The sequence below is a fragment of the Drosophila bipectinata genome, chromosome 3R (genome assembly GCF_030179905.1).
Source record: "Drosophila bipectinata strain 14024-0381.07 chromosome 3R, DbipHiC1v2, whole genome shotgun sequence".
NCBI lineage: Eukaryota > Metazoa > Arthropoda > Insecta > Diptera > Drosophilidae > Drosophila > Drosophila bipectinata.
In genome coordinates this window covers 19184195-19204596 of record NC_091739.1, presented here as the reverse complement: position 1 = coordinate 19204596, position 20402 = coordinate 19184195, and the positions used below count along the sequence as shown (strand labels likewise).

General features: G+C 40.6%; 2 protein-coding genes across 3 annotated transcripts; both read right to left on the bottom strand.

Moving 5' to 3' along the window:
- Nucleotides 1-9102: 9102 nt before the first annotated feature.
- LOC138926515 (uncharacterized) lies at nt 9103-9966 on the bottom strand. Its single transcript, XM_070280936.1, has 2 exons — nt 9651-9966; nt 9103-9614 (listed from the first exon to the last, which is right to left on the bottom strand). The coding sequence occupies exons 1-2, from the start codon at nt 9826-9828 to the stop codon at nt 9259-9261; spliced, it is 534 nt and encodes a 177-aa protein (XP_070137037.1). The 5' UTR covers nt 9829-9966; the 3' UTR covers nt 9103-9258.
- Nucleotides 9967-14838: 4872 nt separating this feature from the next.
- beat-Va (beaten path Va) lies at nt 14839-20061 on the bottom strand. Of its 2 annotated transcripts, none has more exons than XM_017248723.3 (7): nt 19830-20061; nt 18926-19214; nt 15924-16077; nt 15649-15857; nt 15442-15575; nt 15096-15351; nt 14839-14964 (listed from the first exon to the last, which is right to left on the bottom strand). In XM_017248723.3, the coding sequence occupies exons 2-7, from the start codon at nt 18969-18971 to the stop codon at nt 14861-14863; spliced, it is 903 nt and encodes a 300-aa protein (XP_017104212.2). In that variant the 5' UTR covers nt 18972-19214; nt 19830-20061; the 3' UTR covers nt 14839-14860. The 2 variants fall into 2 exon arrangements, with proteins under 2 accessions (XP_017104212.2, XP_017104211.2); XM_017248722.3 differs by having other exon boundaries at nt 18926-19161.
- Between the last annotated feature and the right edge of the window lie 341 nt (nt 20062-20402).

Here is a 20402-nt window from a genome sequence, read left to right as displayed (position 1 = left end):
TTAAGGGCGACAGCAGCTAGAACAACCGGAAGGACATCTTTATCAGCTGCGTCATTGTCCGCCTCTGTCTCTCTCCCGTATATATCTCCCTTTCTCTTTCCCTTGGCAGTTGTGGCCACTGACTGTCTCTGTCAGTCAGTGTGTCGGCCTCTCTGTCTGCCAGGCATGTATGCATAACTTGGCACATTCTGTGTGGTATAGTTTTGACAGCAGGGCCTGGCCCGCGTGATCTCTTCGGACTGGTTCCCCTCCTCGTTTTGGCCAACTCGGAAGCATTTAAATTGTCAGAGTCACGTCCATGTCGCCCGATGGTGTTTACCAAGTCCATTGTCAGCTTCTTGATTATCCTTTGGCTGTTTCTTGCGTGTTGTACGAAGATATGCTAATGAACTTAATTAACTCTTTTTGGAAATATAGTAGTTTGGCTTCTACTTTGTGAAAACAACATTTTTTGTTACAACCAATTAATTTTTTCAATTAATTTATAAAATTTTAGGGTAAAATCATTCTCGAAGAATTAAAAATAGTCTTTAATTTCCTTTAGTTGCAAAACCAGAAATGTTTTACTTGTACTGAAATCCCCTTTAATGCTGAAAGTCAATGAATTTAAATGTCTGCCGCAGTTTAATGGAAGACATTTATTTCCATATGTGAAAGTACTTGAGCATTAAAGTTGATGTGATTAAGTTGCATTATTTATTAAAATAAAGAAGTGTAACAGGAGTGTACAAGGCGGAAGGATATGTTTCCTTTTATTTTTGGGTTTTGTTGGGGGTGTTGGGGCACATAAAATTTATTTACGCATTTTTACGTTTTGTCGTGAAATTTGCGTTGATTGTTTGGAGGGTCAGGGTCTCCGGACCTTTCCACTCAATCCCCCGCAGTACCGCTCGCCGTTTTCCTCTCTTTCTGACGGCCAGCTACCTTTCCCACTCTGGCTTTGGCCAGTTACATGTGGTCCATTTGTTTGTTGGCCACATAAACATAACAAACTCATCGTTAACTTTTTATTTGTTGCTCTCTTTCTTTTGTTTGTTTGCTAGTCGCATTATTGCTCACTTCCCCCAGCCTCGAAAATGTGCCAACCCGCCGTCCAGGACTCCGTGACTCCCTTCCTTTTATTTGCCACCATTCGCATCGGTAGCACCGCCCATTTGACCACGCCCACAATGCGTTACAAATAAGCGTATTATGGGGCCGCTTGTCCTGCGGAATGGACAAAAGCAAATCCTTGACTCGCTGTGATAAGGATTTCTTCATTTTTTATCTGCCCCCAGGGAAATAAAGTGAATAGGTTATAAAACAACCAGCCAGCCCAGGAGGAACAGGACTCGTACAAGGGCCAGAATCAGAACTCCTAACAGGACCAAGTCTGCACTGAAAAGATTTTGACAAACAAGATTGTTTTCCCCTTTACCTCACTTTAATTCTAATATCCTTTGCTTTTAACTGGAAACTTTAAAAAAATGCAGCAGTTAATGGTAAATATTATTTAGTTTAAATTTTGAAATATAAATATTTTAAGTGCAATCACCAAGTTAAAGAATCGAGGCTGAAACGCAAAAGAAATCAACTCCGGAGTCGTCGACACGATGACTTCGTCTTTCTGTTCTTAACTACCTCAATGCTCAAGGATATGTGAGTATCAGTCGGTATTCTGTCTGAATGTCCGACGCCTTGTGTGTATGTATGTGAGTGAGTGTCCGAGAGAGTGCTCAATCCCTCAACCTCAACCTTAACATCAACCCAACCCACGCACTTTGGGCTACCATTGCTGTTGGTTTTTATTTGCCAAGTCGTTATTATTTTTAGACACACACGTCTTTTGTTTTTGGGTCACATGTTAACCAATCCCAGGGTTGAGTAAGTGAATCAACTGTGATTTCGGTTGAAACAAAGATCACAAGTGTGGGGACTTACTGGGTATTAGTTCTAAAACAGAAAACCTTAAAGATTACCTATATATTCTTACCAACATAGATAATATATTAAACAAAAAGTATTATTTTTTCAATATTCAAGTTAAGTCCATCTTAGAATTCTTGAAGGCCCACTCCTACCGTATAGCGTCTTCACTTCTGATCGGATCCGTTCAGGACAATGACAGCTCATTGTCCGGCAGAACCCCTTTCCGCTAAGCCACTGAGTCAGGCTATGTTCTCTAGCTGTATCTCTACAATCTTTCCCTTCGCCTTTTGCTACTGCCCGGGTGTAATAAGAATAAAATGTTTCTGTGTGCTATAATACTTTTGGTGTGCGAGTGTGTGTGCGAGCGTAGCTTGTTGTGGTCCCATAAGTCCAATTCAAATGTCCTTTTTTATACATTTTCATTTCAACTGTGATTCTCCCTGTTTGCCCTTGTCTTTTGTGGGCAGGCCACTGAGTCCTTTTCCTGCGCCTGTGTTTTATTTGCGAATGTAAACCGAAGGCGAGCATGCAGCGAGTTAATGGCTAATGTCATGTTCCGGACTTAACAACAACATTACAAACGAGCACCGAGAACTTGGGACAGAGGACTCAGGACCAGCGGGCAAACAGCAGAGGTCCGTTGGCTGTTTTCTGAAAATGTGAAAAACTGGACCAGTGCAGACATCAATTGTCCATAAGAAAAGGTTGCGTATACGCATCGTTGTCCTACTGCACACACACAATCGTACAACAGGACCGTGAGTGCGTTGTCGTCCTGCTGCCTTTATGTTTCGGCTGTGATTTGCAGTCATAAAGCGAAATTACAGTTATTGTGGCGAAGGCCAAGACAGGCAGGGGTTAATAAATATAAAAAGTAAGGTTAGAGCCTTTCTGGTCTCTCTTTCTGGTCCTAATAACCTCTCGCCCTGTCTCCATCTAATTTCGTTTTATTTTCGAGTTAATTAAAGCTGCACGTTATTGTCGTTAACCTGTGCCACCGACTACCTGTCCTCGAATGAAGTCATTGTTAGCAGGACAATGCCTGATTACCCACAGACATTCTCTCGAAGCCTGTCCCCTCTCGATTTATGCTGCACATAAAATAAATGCGTCACAGCGGCAGCTGATGTCCGGCAAAAATGACTGTATCAGGTCATGACGCAATAAAATGTATGGAAATAAAAAAAAAATGAAACTAGCTGGAACAAAAAGTTTGCTGAAACATGAGCTTGTAAATGGAAAGTGCCATTCATGTGATTTTACACAGAAAAAACAAAGCGGTTCAGGCTTTTGAAATTAAGCTTGTTTAGTGGAATACTTGCCTACTTCAAACATGAGTGGCTTTATTAAATTGATTAACAAAGCGTTAAAAATAAAAATGCCAATTTGAAGAACTCATTATTTTTTAAAATGGCTAAAAATCCAGCAGGAAACAAAAGATGTATGTATGTATCTTTAAAGACATACTCGTTCCACTTAATCTTTTAAAAGCTAGAATGTTTCCATTTCAAAATTTGGTCTTTTAACAGAAATCCAAGCACTCAAAGTGTGACTATAAAATATACACACATATAATCTATTGCCGCCTATGAAATTTCTCGTCTCTACAAGTGTCCCATTTAATGGCACTAAGTTTTCTCTGGGCGCATTTAGTAGCAGCTGTGTGGATAGAGTCGTTCGAAATCCTTTGGCCCACGTAATAAGTTGCATACATAACCAAATGGCCTGGCAACGGGCGATTGTGGATGGCCCCTGTCGTTTCAGCTGTTAACCCAATCAATATTAAATTATGAGCTGGCACTACGGTTGATGACAAGTCCGAGGATTGGGCCTCAAACCGAGCGAGACACATTTGGTCAGGCAAATGAAGCATGGAGTTGATCGGTCCCATAAATGGCCTACAGACCGCACTCGCACTCAGGTGTCCTGGGAGCCTGGGGTGTCCGGGAGTCGTGTGCCTCAGTTGCCTGGGTGTTCAAAGGGTATGGGCTCGCATAAGGAATGGTTCGGATGGGTGGCTGACCAAGTGACAAACCACAAAAGGCTCTGACGTTAACTTTAAGCATTATTTGCCAACTTAACGCACACGCCACCCACCGCAAATGTTGCTAATTCTGCGGTTATGCCTGCAACAGTTGTGCGTGGCCTCTCCAACTATGTATGTTATATTAATGCGCCGTTTGCGGCTGCTTTTGAGCAGCCACCGCAAATCAAAGTCATGATCTGACCCATCCACCCAACGATGTACAATACCGCTGTCTACCCCGAATCGCCAACTGCCAGATGCCATTGCCAGTGCCACGGCTGCTTAATGAAGTTCAAACATCGCTAGGCTATTGTTGCTTCTGCCCTTGCTCTTGCTCCATCTCCTTCGCTCCACCTTTAAACAGATCTGAGTCCTTTTCCTCCTCCGTCTCCAGCACCTGCTGCTGACGGTGATGTCAGATGGCCGGCCTCCCAACGTGGCCCTGTGAGCGGCAACTGTTGCGGCGTTCAAACAGCAGCAAGTCAATCTATGATAGACAAACAAGAAACAGGTACAGTGGAAAAAAAATTCAAAATAAAATTTAAGACTAATGTCAGGGATTTCAGGAAACAAGGGATATAATTTAATCCTCTGACAATCAAGTTTTCGTTTTTAAATGCTTTATTTATCATTGTTACCAATTTTAATGTATTAAGGCCCAGTGTGCCTTATGATTTCGTCTAAGCCCTACAATTGCCATTCTCCACGTGCACGCACCACTGCATCATCGCACCACCCATTCCCCTCCACCGCTGGTGTTTGCATAGCCAGTGATGCATGCCAGTAGCAGACGGCCCAGTAGTATCCTGGGCCCCCTCCATACCTTCAGCCAACACAAACTTCCTGAATTTGATGCGGGCAACGGGCCTATCACAATGTGCGACACGGACATCGTCATTTGCCGGAGCAGATGCGGCTGCAGGTGGAGTGGTTGCTGCTGATGTCGATGTCGCTAGTCCTGTTGCTACCCCGTTATCAGGCAGTCGAATGTCCGGCCCCAGCATTAAGCTCAACACTAAGCCCAATCCAGGGCCCCGGAAAATTGCAATAATATTGTTCGAGAGGCGGTCGTCTGCTCCAAACTCTTCTGTTTCCACTCCGGCAAAGTTCAATGTTAATTTTGGACATTTACCTGTGCTAATATTGGTCATATGCAGACATACAGCTAGCTTCAAGATGGTAGAAGTATTTTCTGAAATATTACATTAAAAATAAACAATTGGTTTCCAAGAATAGCTACTTAAGAAACATAATATAATGTCCATGAAACCACCAATAAAAAATATCTTAAGTATTATCTTGATGATTACATCTTTAGTAACCATATATTTATCAATTTTCCTTAAAGTATTAACTTCAATTGTATCCCCACATGTCTAGCAGTCATTTCTAATGCCAATGCATTGTAGTGAAGGGGGAAAGCCAGTGTTATTCTACTATTACCAGAGTTGTTGGTTTTCTTACAGCCACCCACAGAACCACCGATCCACGGGATGACCCTCACATCCACCCACGCCCCACAGACCATGCAATGTTGTTCTTTCCGATGTCGTTTGTTTTTGTTCGAAATTGCGCCATCAGGAATATGCACAGGTGCATTTTAGCACAATAAAAACGTAATTGCTGGCAATTTAATGCTGTTGTTCTTTCAACGGCCATGCCCACCTATCCCCAAGCCCCCACCGGCACGCCGGCCAGAAATCAAGCCAGAAATCGCACTCGGAATTGTTCAACTTATTAACGGCAAATTGCTGCACCGAATTCCTTATTCATGCCATCGTCCACATGACGTATGAGCAATTTTCCGAATCTGTCATGAAATATTGAGCGAATAATACAAAAGCCAGTCGAATGGTCGACCGGTCGACTGGCCATCTGGATATTAGCCTCACGGAATTTGATTAATGTGCTCTTTAAGCAATTTTAAATTGCCGGCGAAAGATGCCGGGAACGAAAAAAAATGAACGAGCAGCGAGTCGAAAGTCAACCCTTTTCAAAGACTAGCCCCGAAAATAATTTGCGCCCTCTTGGCAACATTTCAAATCGAAGTCATCCGCTCGTTTTTCACTCCGTCTTTGGCCGCCTCGCTTTGCGCCTAATTAAATTTGGCATAAAGTCCTTTTTTTATAGCACCGCACCGCCAGCCACCCGCAAACCGAGAAAGAAGGAAAATTACAAATTGCCAACTTCATGCTCGCACAAAAAACTTTGCCCATTCAAATGTTATTGGATACAGATATAGATACTCGCCCATTTGGGTCGGCTTTTCGACTTTTCACTTCCTTTTATTTTGTGGCATTTCCTTTTTTTCTGTAAATAATTTTGGAAATTGAAGGGCAATTAATCACAGACACTCGATTGAAAATGAGATACAAATTTGTAAGCGGACCGCCCATAGGTCTTAAAAAAAAAAAATAAATTTCTAAACCAGCAAAGGACCGCAGCGGCTGAAAAAAGAGAACAGAAAAGGTAAGGACACTCTGTGGCTATTACAAAAGGAATTTGAAAAAAAGTTAAATAAAATACACAAAAAGGGCGCAACTAAATGGACATTTATTTATTTATTTAACCAACTTTCATTAGTCGCAGATCCCTGAGGAGGGTCAAGTGGGATGTGTCGGTCGGGTCCCTTTAAAACGTGACCAAGGGCTTCAGACGCAAATTTAATTTGAACTCCAGCCTCTCCATAAAATTGAAAACAATTAGGCCGCCACACAAAGCCAAACCGCAGTAGCTCCCCTCGCAGTCAAGTTATCGCCAATGAAAAGTAGTTACCATAGTACAAAAAATAGTTATAAGTTAAAGGATATAACATTCCTGAAATGCTCTGCTTCATTTCTTAACGATATCATTGAATTTTCCTTTGTTTTCATCAAGTTATGAATTTTAATTTCAATTAAAATTAATAAATTTGTTTTGATTCTGCTTACTATAAGTAGTTCTAATAGTGTTTTCAGACTTTTAACTAAAGTTAGGGTATAAATAGAAAGTCTTGCGCCGGAGCAGGACATGGTTGTGGCCATAGACGGTGGTCGGTAATCCATAGTCCGTAACCCGGAGGCCGTGTTCCGTTGCCAGTGTCGTTGTCGTTGCCGTTGTCGTCGCTTAAATAGAAGCCAAAGCCATAGCCAGAGCTGTAGCCGGTGAAGTTTCGACTGCTCGAGCTTTAGCAATGTAAATCCAATCCGGCGTGCAGCCATCATGCGGTTAACACTTCGTATGACATAAATTACGAAAGTTTGCACATACTTTTTCACACACAGCCGCACCAGCAGGCCCCAACTCCCCGGTTTTTCCTTCTCGTTCGCTTTTTAGCTGGATCTATGTGCATTGCCCTGGGCATATTCTTTACCAAATAATGCTTCCCGGCGTGCAAAATGGTTTTCAACGGGGCGAGTATAGCCTCCTGCCACTCTTTTCCCCCTGCCCATCTTATTGTTGCCCCTCGGCTGTGCTGCTCGTTCTAAAACAAAAGCCTGTGAAGTGTGTCTGGCATTCTTTCATTTCGGCTTTGGCGCGGCGTTTTAAAAAAGTTTAAAAGTTTACCCAAGATAAAGGAAATGTATATCTACAAGTCACACATATACATATATTTAAATTGTCCGGCTATATGTGTGTGTGAGCCATAAGCATTTTTCCGAAAAAAAGGAGAGGCACTGTGTGAAATATAAAACAGTTTTTTAATAAAAACCTATGAGCGTTCCCTCAATTTTGACTGCAAAACTGTTCTTTATTATTATTAGAGCTAACTTATTAATTTTGTTAAATATTTTTTTTTTGAAAACCAAGTCAAGAGTGTATATTTATTAAGCCAAACTAACTCTTTTTGGAAAATCCCAAATCCCCTTTTAGCCCAAACCTTCCCCTTTCATATTATTTATGCAAACCACTGTGCCACACAGATTGGCGGTGGTGCGTGCCTACTGCGACTTTATGTGACGAGGGGATCACAGATCGCGGGGCAATGTGGGGAGATGGTCGTTTTGCAACTGAGAAACAAAAGTTTGCCCTTTCGCCTGTTGTCCTGCGTCCGTTGTCCGATGTGTGTGAAAGTCTGCACTTAACACTTTGAACACGCACCCACAGACAAGTGTCGCATAAAGTTAACTGCGCATAGAAAAATGGAAATTTTTATTAGATTTCGATTTTTGTTTCTTGTTTGTAATTTTTTGCGTTTAGCCCCGCCTTTGGTTTTGCTCAAAATCCTTATAGTCGCAATACATTTGTAAATGTTTGCCATCATTTTATATGCTCGCATTACATCGCACATTGATATTGTCTCTGTGCGTGCTGATGCCTCCCAGTTCTGTGGAGGGTCCTGAGGCGGCTTCGACACTTCACGGCTCCAGGCCAAAGGCTTCTTTCGATAAAATTGTCAATTTGGACGCGAAACGTCGGATGCCTTCAAGGCTGCCTGCCAGTCACTAAAAAGTGAGAGCTCTTTTCTGTTGATATGCAAAACGATATGTTTAGAGCTCGTTAAGTTTTCAATAAGGATAGGTTGAAGTCTAATGGTTAATAGTCTTTAACTATTAAACTTTCACTCCCTTACTTCTTTAATTTCAATTTAAACCCTTTTATATTTCACTTTATAGTTACCTTTGGCCAACGCCAACTTTCACCTTGTGCTCTATTGTTTTCCTTCCTGTCATCTTCTTTAAGCTTGGTAATTGAATATAGCGGTTTCATCCATTTATGTAAATACGTGTACATTGTTTAGTTGAATTATTTTCCGCCTTTTTGCACATTTTTATTTTGCCGATATTATTTCCATGGCTCATTCCCAGCGTCCCTGTTTCGTTGTCTGTAACCAGATTCCTATGCCCTTCCCCCATTTCTGCAGGCTTCTATCTTTTTGCTTTTTCCCAGCTTCTCTCTGCTTGGCCGCACATGAGTTTTTATAGTTTTTCATTATTTGCATAGGGCTTATCTCTGGGGAGAATTAGTTGAAGGGAGACAAAGCCGGCAAAGGGGGTTGAATAGATATGGGGGCGTGGTCCAGGCAGCAGGAACCAAAGAACCGACCGTCGATTGTCGCGTCGCTTGTCTCTACAATACACTTTAACTTAAAAAGTTAAAATTCAACTTCAAAATTAAGATTGTTAATGAATAATTTTAAGTAACCAAAGACCTTTGATTATTTCAAAGCCAATATTTCCAGTTACTCATTTTATATTACCAACATTATAATATCCATTTTTCGAAAGTATTTCCCATTTTTTTTTTTTTTTTTAGCTAAGCGTATGATGCGTGAGGAATCGCTCCCTCCCCATGGAATGGCTGTTGCTTTGGCCTCGCAAAAATGGAAATTTGCTACCGCTTATTTATTTTTTTCCCAGGCATCCCGCTTCCACCTGCCTTCCACCTGGCCTAGCCGGGAACAGTCCCAGTCCCGGACTCCACCCGCGCGGGTTGTGCAAACGAAGCATGAACCGGGAGCGTAATTCAAGCGGAAAATTGTCGCGCAACGTCTCGCTACGTCTTGCCATCTTTTCGTCCTGGCATCGTCCTGCGAGTATTCCCGGCACGGTGCAGCGAGCTATGTAAACGGCACACGGCTCTCTACGAGTTAACAATGTTTTTAGCCAGGTTTCAGTTGCTGTTGCCACTGCTGTTGCCGCTGTCGTTCTACTTGTACCGTACTTGTCGCCTTTGTTAATATTCTCGGCTTGCACACCGCCTAAAATTGACGCACATTAGAGCCAAAGTTCTGAACCTTTCGGCTTCGACCATCCTGTTCGGTTGGAGGCTTCCGGGTAGCCAACCAATCGGACTGTTTGATCGGGCATTGCATTAAGCTCATCATTTCCATCTGCCCTAGCCACATCACAAGGAGGAAATGATGGAGGCACCGACATTCTCTCCGTCATCCGTATTCGTATCCGCACCGCCATCAACCTCAATTGAAACTCGCGGCCTTTGATTACACTGAATTCTAATTTATGATCATTAGCGCTCTCTATAATCTATAATATTTTAAACAGTAATCTTTAATAAAGTTACCATTCCTACGGTTGCTTTAAAAATGTTTACGATGCAACCAATTCGAATTACCAGATAATTTTTTAAAGTGCATTTGTTGCCGATTTTCGATTGCTGTTCCAGCCGCAAATCGTGTTAGCCACGCCATTAGCAAAAGCTTGCAGAGAAACTGGCATAGTAGCAACAACAACGCGAAGAAGCGGTCATGCAATCGCTGAGGACTCTGAAACGGATCCTGGGTCATGGACGTCGGGGTCGTGGGTATCCTGCTCCTCTAATGTGCGCGCTCCAATAACCGTAAACCAATTCAAAAGCATATTTGCAAGCGCTGATGGACCGTGGACCGCAACGGGCTGAGTTGGGCGGATGAGCTGCCATCGAAGGGTGATGTATAGAACATCGGATTGTGGGGGTCTTGAAATATAATATTTAGCCCGGTTGGAGAGTGTTGAGCCCTTGGTTGTGTGTCTGCCAAAATCACTTGAAGTTTAAGGCACTCGGAAAAACAACAGAAATTTATTGTATTTAGTATTAAGTTAACTCTGACAAAGTTCTTATTCATTTTTCCAGGTGTATATTCAGTGTAATCTCGGCTAAGAAGCCCTGCCTGATAGCTGGCCTATGTCACCGATGAAGATGGCAGTGGCAATGCCTTTGAGTTGCCTTTTGCACCATGTGCGGGCCATAACAATGTGGAAAATTGTTTCCTGTATCAATTTCACACATTAAGGAAGCAATTCGATTTTATCGCTTCCTCATGACTACACGTTCAATTATTGAAGAGTTTACGTTTGCCGTCGGCGTTGTTGGCCTGAAATTCCTGCGATGTCGATACTTTTAGCATTTCGGCACACCCACACCCCCGGATGGCCCGCAAGTTAGAGCCATAAGTAGACCCTGTGTTAGCCTCTTTGCCAAAAAGCATTTTGCATACATTTGTCTGACTTCTTTTCTTCGGTCTGAGCCCCTTTGAATGGGTGGGTGTGCGTGTGTGTTTTGCACTCGAGTTAGGAGGTAATTCTTTTCAATTGTTGTCTTACAGAGCGTTTTACAAGCCATTTTCTGTTGTCTGGTTTTTGTATCTGATTGTGTCGGATTCCATGCGATCTGTGCCTTGTTTTGAATTTTTGTTTGCTTGATTAGCCAGTTTGTGTTGTGTGTTTTTGGTGTTATGCGACATGTTGAATCAGCCTCCTGTTCTAAAATTTGGTTTTAGGGAGGGTACTGCTGTACCATACCATACCTTAAAAACCACAAAGAAATTCCCAATACGTTTCCTGAAATTAACCATTCCCCGAATGACTTTACATTTTGTTTTTCATATTCACCAATTTTGATTATGCCACACTGGGAGAGGGCAGTCCTGAATCAAAATTGAAATCTCTACGTCGACAATAGCATTAGGTGAGCATGCCGGCCTTCGACCTTGCCTGTGCCTTTGCCGCACTCCTGGATCCAGGACTCTCAGCCGCTTTGCCGTTTGCTGTTTGCATATCAATTTGGGAATAAGCAACTCGGCTCGGGAGCTGACAGCTCCCGGTTTGTGTCAACAACTGTTTGGTATGCGTGGCATGCGGAGCGATGAGGTTGCCATCTGGGCCACATACAAATGAGCCATTGTGGGTCACGTAGCACTCAATAGGTCAACGGGTCATAACAGATTCGTTTCGCTATTTGTTTATCGATGGCTTTTGGCCCGACTGCATATGCAATTAATGAACAATGGACCAGGCTCCCCTTGGTCAACTTTGTGCCAACAAATTTAACGAATTAGTAAAGAAATTAAAAAGTAATTTCTGCAAGTCGCCGGGAACGGGACGAAAGATTTGCATTTGCCAGTTGGTAATGTGGCGCATGCAAATGAAGAGCAGGGGGACCAAGAGATATCCGTAAACGGCTGATGATGATGGTCTGACAATGATGCCAACTGCCAGCCCGAAGTTGAAACTTTTAATTTGATTTGCAGTATTTTAATGGATTTTAATGAAACGCAAACAGGCGACGATTGCAGTAGCACAAGAAAAAATAAAGAAAAAGAGCAAAAAGAACTCAAGCCGAGTTGAGCCAAAAAGGACACTCGAGGGAAAGAGTCCTACGAAGGCGACAAGGAGGGGGGTACAAAACTTTGACAAATGCCAAAGCGCGAAAAATTCACTTCACTTTATTTTGGATCTGGCTCGTTCTTTTCGGTAAGTTAGACGCAACTCAAGAACTTCCACTTGATAAGCGCCTGTCTGTGTCTGTGCCAGGGCCTGGGCCTGTGTCTCTCCCTTTCCGTTTCGTAATTGAAAATGTTTGAAATTCCATGCCCATGCCGTCTGTCGGCTCGAAATAAACACCAGAAAATCATGGAAAGTCTTTGGGGAAAATAAAATGCAAAATTAATTTCAATTAAGTGTACTTTGCCGAATCAGGAATATGACAGCTATGCGTCATAAGTCATGCATGTTCTGCGACAAAGTCACTACAACAGAGAGATGGCGGGCTAATTAAAATTACATAAATTACGCATACGCCATGTGGCGTCCGCGAAATGAAGCGAAAATGTGAAAAGTTTCGCATTTTTGATCAAAGTCCATGGGCCGACTAATTTGATTAGCTTCCAGGGCCAGCCTCATTAAGTCCTGGCCCTGTTCTTTGCCCTTCGGTTGCTCGTCTTCATCTTTTTCGCTTTTATATTACGGCCTTTCCTTTTTGGGGCTTTCTATAGCTTTTCGTCTTGGCATCTCCCTTTTTTTTGTGTGTCCTGTCCCATCTCTCGGACAGAACTCATGCAACATTTAGTGGCAACTAATTGCAGCAGCATTGAAATTAATTATTTAACCCTTTTTATTGTTTAAGCCTTCTCGGCTTTCCAGTTTCGCTGCCTTTTTGGCCTGGCTTTCGGGTTTTGACCGGGACGCGCCTCATTAGCATAATTAATTGTGCAAATTTGTGTAGTTAAACAAGTTATTATTTCAAATTAAACGACTACATTTCATCACGGCCAAGAGTCGAAGCTGTCAGAAAATTTACTTACGATCTCTTAAAGCTCCTGCAGTTGAAAAGTCTTATTCATAAACTTACCTGCGTAGATGAACAACAGTATTAAAGTATTAACGGATATATTAAAGTATGATGGAGTTGAAGCTTTGGTTCAATAAATGTTTTCAGTAATAAAGTCTGAATTTCCTCAAGTTTTGGCTTTTGATAATTTAAAACTTATTTACCGTTTAATTTAATACTCTTGTTCCAATATGTCTGTTGTGATACAGATTAGTGAAACGTACTTTGAATAAACGCATTGAAACCCATAAATTGAATTATTTATTCATCTTATTTATTTGAGTTTTTCATGAACAGCAGGTAAACAAAAACAAATGCATTGCAGTTCGCCTTTGAAATATTTTACACAATTTAATGGCCACTCGCCAATATGGGAAAAAAGACAAAATAAATGCTTTTATATACATTACCATTATTTTCTCACGTTTATTTTGTTCTCGTGTGTTTTTTCTTTACAACCGAAAGATGTGCAAATGAGTAGATAAATTAATTTATACATTTATGTTTTATAATTTCCATGCTTTTTCATCACACACTCTGAGTTTTATTTTAATTGGATACATTTTCAGACGAAATTCAGGCTTCATTTCATTATTATACTGTACTATAATATTGCATGCTTAATAATTTTTTTTTTCTGTGGCTGTATTTATAGGGATGTGACCCAGCGGATAATATTTAGTGTTATTTTATAGTCGCTCAGCTAAATAAATCGTTTTCGCCTGATTATTATTTTGCTGTTCGTGTTTTTTTTTTATCGTTTGCCTAAATAAATACATGAGATATATAGCGAATAGCTTTATATACATTCGTATTTAGTTGAGCCGGCATCGCGACTTGATTTATGTTATAGTTGTGTGTCGTCTGTTTCGAATGTTTAAAATTATATTTACAGCACTGCTATGCTAGACTTAATTATAATGATTTTTACAGCATCTGCCCTTTCGTTTTAAGCTGATAAAATCTCATGTTCTTCCATTATATTTGTTTTTATTTTTTCACATTTATTTTTATTGTAGAGTATTTTTTTGCGTTGTTTACCATTGGTGTGGTGTGTGATGTGCGCGAATATATTTGCTTGAAAAATGTTCCATGTGCACTACGAATGAAAATCAATTGCCAAATAGCAATTGAAAAAATTACGCCTATATACATATATTCGAAATTCGATTGGTTTGCTGGAGAGGGACTTATTTTGGCTAGTATCAGAGTCAGGCAGTTAAAACAGTTTTTCCGTCAGTTGCAATACGATGGAGTATAAATTTCCCATTTTTTACTGCATAGTGTTTTTTAGCAAAGCTGACACAAAAAATTCATTTACATGAAAAATATGATTTTTACTACAAAGAAGTATATATATAATAAGGGTGTTTCACAATGTGAAAAGTGATAACATGGTGTTTTCTAAAACGATTTTGTTAAACATAAACGTTTGTGGTTTGCATTTCATTTATAATTTTTCAGACAAAAAAAGGAAACGTGAAGTGTAAATAATTCATATTTTAAACCCTTAATTTGATTAGGTTGAGCATTTTCTTATTTTACTTTCATAAAAATTTAATTTTTACGAAACAAACTTGAAAATAATAGGAAGTTTTAAATAAATTGCACACTTAATACTATTTTGTTTCTATAGCATGTATAAATTGTAACATTTTAGTCCTTGAGGCTGCCCTTGCTCCTTGAATCGTATTTACACTTGGCAACCCAAAGCTTTTCCTATTGGCTAGAGTCACGGTCTTACCTTTGTCTGTTATCCTAACTAACTAACTAACTAGTGACTAACTGACTGACTAACTAACGTGATGATATAGTTGACAAGGTTGCCAAACGAGGCAATTTCCATTCCAAATCGACAGTTTTCACTTAATCCCCAGTATTCCCTATAGCTGTGAGTGTTCATGACGGGCGCCACAGGCATTGGAGCAAAGAAAATACCGCTAGGATTGCGGAAATTATTGATGTCCTGCCACCAAGACAATTCCTTTGTCGTGCTCCAGAGTCTTGAGTGGTAAAAAAAATCAGAGGTACAAGAAGTAACAAATTAAATTTCTAATAAAATGTATAAATAAATTGGGCTAAATTAAACTTTATATTTGAAAATCTAACCTAAAAATTTTGAACCGAAACTCACTTGTATTTGCGTGTCTCAGTGGCATTTGATTATTGAAGTTGTCGAATTGCGACAAGGATGCACTGAGCGTGGTTTCACGCCTCAATTCTGGGTAATTTTCAATTTCCGCCACGCACTTGAGCTCCAGGATCTTTCCGGCCTGAAAGAAGCGCTGTCCTTGTAGATAGAAATGAACTTGCAGCCTTTGGCGCCGCAAAACGTAATCATGGGCCGGAATGCTCGTGTCAATCGATGGCTGCAGCTCACCCAAAAGTGGCTGAAATTAAAAGAAAGTCCACCAACTATTAATACTACACTAATAAGAGTATTGGCTTAATTAATCATTATCTGCAGATCGAATAATCACCTGTTCGCCATTGATGTACCAGGTTAGCCGAGTCGGCAGGCTGGAGTAGTCCGAGGAGCAGGTGGCACTAAGAAACTCTTCCATGCGATACATTGAATTAAAACTCTCTATTAGCGGATCGCTTTGCGGCAGGGCTACAAAAAAATTAAAAGAAAAGTTTCCAAAATTTAAAAAGAGTTTTTCAGAAATGCTGACTCAAGGACCCACCTGCCACCGTCATATTATCGGCCTTGTCGGCCAATTTAAAATGCGGTGCATCGCCACTAACTTCACATTTGTAAACGCCCGTCGACTTAGCTCCTTGCAAACTCAGGTCCAGTCTACAGCTGGATTCGTTGCATAAATATTTGCCATCTAGCACCTGCAGTCCCTGAACACCAAACGTCATATAAATCGGACTCGTCAGGGGAGAATATCTAACAGGCACACATAGTACGAGCATTATTTTTAGAAGAATATATAAATTCATAAGCTGGTCTTACCTGAAAAACTCCTCATGATCCTTGTACCATTTAACAGAGTTTAGGGTGTGACCTCGCATGTCGTAGCTGCAGGATAACGTCACATTGTCCCGAAAGTCTACGATTTCCGGGACACTAATGTCCGTGACAAACAGAGCTGATGCAATGGGGTAATCTAAAAAGGGTTTTAGGAATTCTAAGTACCATGAAGTGAAATAATATTTAATGTTCCAAAAAATTATTTCCAAATCATAAAAATCCCCCTAGAGCTTAATACATAGTTGATAATTAAAGAGAACAAACTATATAATTTTTCTCCATATACTCCAAACTAAACGATGGCTCCTGACATCCTGTTTAGACTATCAGGTCCCAAAAAAATGCCACAGGGCAGTGACAAAATTTGGTAACCAAAACTCGGAGAGATGCACGGAGATCTGGTGGGTGGAGGTCTTTCGGTTATGCGTAATTTTTAATTCACGCAGGTGACTGACCTGGGAAAATGGGAAAACTAGGGGAATGTGACCAAATTTCGGCAGGACCTGGCGCATGAGACATCGAATAAATTTGAAATTTCATGAAATGAATATGCAAAACAGTTAGTTAGCCAGGTGGACCAGCACCAGAGGGAGATTCCGAGACTCGGATAGAAAATAGGAGAGAAGGTAGAGAAACGCAAAAGCCATGGATATAGAGCCATATGTAACTGGCATATGTAGTTATCCCCACATCCTTTTGGTGATAGTTTTTGGGGGCAGAGTTCCAACAAAGCTGGCTACCGACCAAATAAACAACCAAGTGGGCGGTTGGCCCAGACAGCTGATAAGAAATGAGAACTAACCAAATGTCAAAAGAGTTGACTTTGGCAATGCCAAAAATAAATTTAGCATAAACCGAGAGATGCGTATTCTTCAGAAGGGCTCTAAAATTGTGAAACTTATACTTATAAATATAGATATTGAAAATAAAATTTTTAGGACTTCCATTTCTGAAGTACATATTTTTAATTAGCAATTGAAATGTGATAAGATGCTGTATATTTTACAAATTACTTTCATATTGTTTACTAAAACATCTAAAAATATACCTGAAAAAAGGGAAAATTTAAGACTCATGGAAGCCAAACCAACACATTACCATTCTGTGTGGGTTAAGCTTGTTTCCCCGCTTAACCACACAAAAGAGGATGGAGAAACTAGGTGTGGGTTAAGCCGAGTCAGAGAAACAAGCACACATAGATATATTTACACCTCAGCATAGAAAACTTTGCTGATAATTAACCTACACATTTCATTTGAGAGTGGCAAACGCATTCATTCCAGGACTACGTTCCCCCATATCTCCTCCCACTTGTGGACGAATTTACATAGGAATTTTTGGGGACAGTACGACGTGGGTGTACAAGTTTGGTGATAAATTCATTTGGAGCGGCCGAGACTAGACATTTAGGCAAACATTTTTGCTGTGGCTTGTTTTTTATTTTTAATAGCTCCTTGTGGTTCAGTGGGGAGGTGTGTGTTTCTGTACAACAATCCACACAGCTCGGTCGTCTCTTGTGGCTGGCACATATGCATAAATATTCATTTCATCAGTAGGCCTAAGCTCGGCTACTAAAACCCACAAAGTGCCTAAAAAGTATCTATGAAATACCAACAAACAACAAAATTGTTTGCTCTTTTTTGTTTGAGAACAGAATGCATCTGGATCTACAAATTAATTGGGTTCCGAATGATAGAACAGTCCAACTGATTTTTCAATGTAAATAAACAGCTCCATCCCTTTTGTTATTTGTTGTAGTTCCTTTGCGGTTACCAAGGGCGACATCGTAAATTGGATGCTCCAGAATGGACAATATTTAATTCCATTATGCTGGCTAAATAGTTGTTGCTGGCAAACACTCTAAATATAGAATGGCCACAGAAAATTGAAAAGTTACAACTCCCCAGCAGAACTTTCTTTCTGATACTCCTTGCTCCTGGTTTCTTTTGTTAGGCAACCCTTTGTGTGGCTCCTGGACTGCATGGAGCTATATATCCCAGAATGAAAGTACTCTGAGGTGAGTTTGTGGGAAAAATGTGTCAGCGGCAGTCGAATAAAATGGTAAAAAAAGTAACAAAACTCTTTTTTCACTTTTTAGTATTATGTCAAATTAGTTTATTTTCTTGGAGATATTAAAGAATTAGGTATTAGCCATAAAACTGATAATCAAAGGATTATTATCAATATAATATATACATCAGTATTTTATTACGGAAAAATTGTACAATAAACTTTACAAACTTGAAGAGTTGTGAAAGCAAAGCTAGCACACATGATGGAATACCATTTCTAGGTCCTATAGGAAAGAACGAAGAGAAAAGTGAGCCAGCTCATTTAATGCGCTGCAAATTAATTGCCCCACTGCCATTGGCAATTCGAGTGCTCCGACAGCAGGGAATGAAAACCAAGCAAGAAGTGAGCCAGAGAACTGGGGGGATGCCTTTGGCAGTCTGCCTAATTGCGAACATTTCAAAAATACAATTTAAGTTTAAACTGCACTCAAGATGTGCTGCCGTTGCTGCTGCCTGCTCCTTTGGCCAAAGTTGCGGCAGCAGAAATTACCAAATGCCAAAAGGGATGACGGCAGCAACGGCAGCTAACCATAGTGCAACTGCAACTGCGCCAGCCGTTGAAATTATGGCAAAAGTCATTAAAAGCGCAGAGTTTTCCCAGCACTCCACTCACCAGAGGCAAAAGTTTCCCAATATTGATTTGCGGTTGCTGTTCCGCGCAAACACCAATAACAATTAAAATAATAATAATAAACCGATTCGGGAACGGCACTCAACGGCGGCAAAAGCCCGGTGATTTGACCGGCTCACATTACGCATACGCACCGTTGTCCACAAATCCCCGCCATCGCTTCATTAACCAAACAAATATTGTAAAACCAGGGACACCAAAAGCAAAACACAAATTGAAAGCAATAACAGGAAAAAAAATAATAATAATTTCCTCGATTACGGGCGGAGACAAAAACTTACCAATTAAAAGTGCGATGAACAGAAACATCAGCCAGCCGTAATCCATTTTTTTGCCGGCGTCCTTATTGTTGCTCTTGTTTGAATAAAATTAATTGCTTCCAGTTATTGTTGCTCTTGGCTTTGGCAGTGGCGTTGATTTATGCAGTTTATCCCTGTCCTCCCTCAATATCCCGCCTTTATCTCTTCGGATCCTTTTTATTTTGTTTCGAGTGCAGTGAAGAGGATGCGACAAAAAACTAGAATCAAACAGCCAAGTGGAGGTCAAACGGGTAGCTCAATTAATTGAACACTGTGTCAAAGGAAGATGTACAAAAGGAGAATGCCAAATCCAAATCGAGATGGAGAAACGGAAAAAAGAGAATATAAATAAATAAAACTTGAGCGACAAACTCATGCAGAAAAGTTCAAAGGATACGCTCTGTCAGTGTCGTTATAAATAAATAACAAACATTAGAGCTGCTCGAAGAAAAGAAGAAGCCGATGCGAATGGAGTTGGTACACAACAAAAAAATGTAACGAGGCTTATATACATATTCATAAGCACAACTAATTCATAAAATAACTTTTTCCTTAGACATATTTGTTAAAATAAATGATAACCGATCGATATAAATAATGAGCTGGGAAAAAAAAAATACGTTGATAAAACCCACTCGATTTATTTCTTCGTGTACCAACTCGCATGAAAGGGAAAGCAGGAAAAAACAGAAAAAAACAAGGACATGTGGGCGTGGCAGACGCCCTGGCATCCTGTTTTGTAGGACTGGCTGGTATGTGTATGTGCGTTTGTCAACTTAAATAATTTAAATGCCAAATTCAAACGAATCCATGTGTTTAATATTTGAATAAGCCATCGACTACCACCAGCCACGCCCCCAACACAGAAGTCCTTGTACTTCAGTACCTTTTTTTAGCCGTTCACTTTATTTATCTTGGTTGTTCGTGCCAATTTGGTTTGGTTAGAGTTGACATTAAACTGAAATTGAAGCACTCTGCGGAACCGGAAGTTTCCAATCCTGTTCAGCTTGTCGCCACGTCCATGTGGCAATTTTAAACTTATTTCGTTTTATTTGGTTTTAAGTTGCCAAAAGTTCATTCACTACTTTTATTTCCTTTTATTCACTTTAACTTTTTCTTTTTTCGGTCAGATGAAGCCTTTTTCAACAATCCTTGATGTTTAATTGACCATTCGCAAAGGGATGGAATAGTACATTTTATGATTCTCTTATCTTTGAGTCTTTTTTTTCAAGCACATGTATTCGTAATTATGTTTCTTTTACTATAGTAAGTGAACTCATGGGCAGTTTTATGCCTTTTTTTATGGGACACAAAGCGGGGCGACGATTCGGGAACACTATGGAAAAGTATCTCCGCGCGGATTCAGGCTTACGAGCTGACTGATGCTGCGAATTCGAAATCGGGAGTTCCATTTCGCAGATGCCATCGCTTTTGGCAGCGCAGCCGGCGTCGCAGCTGC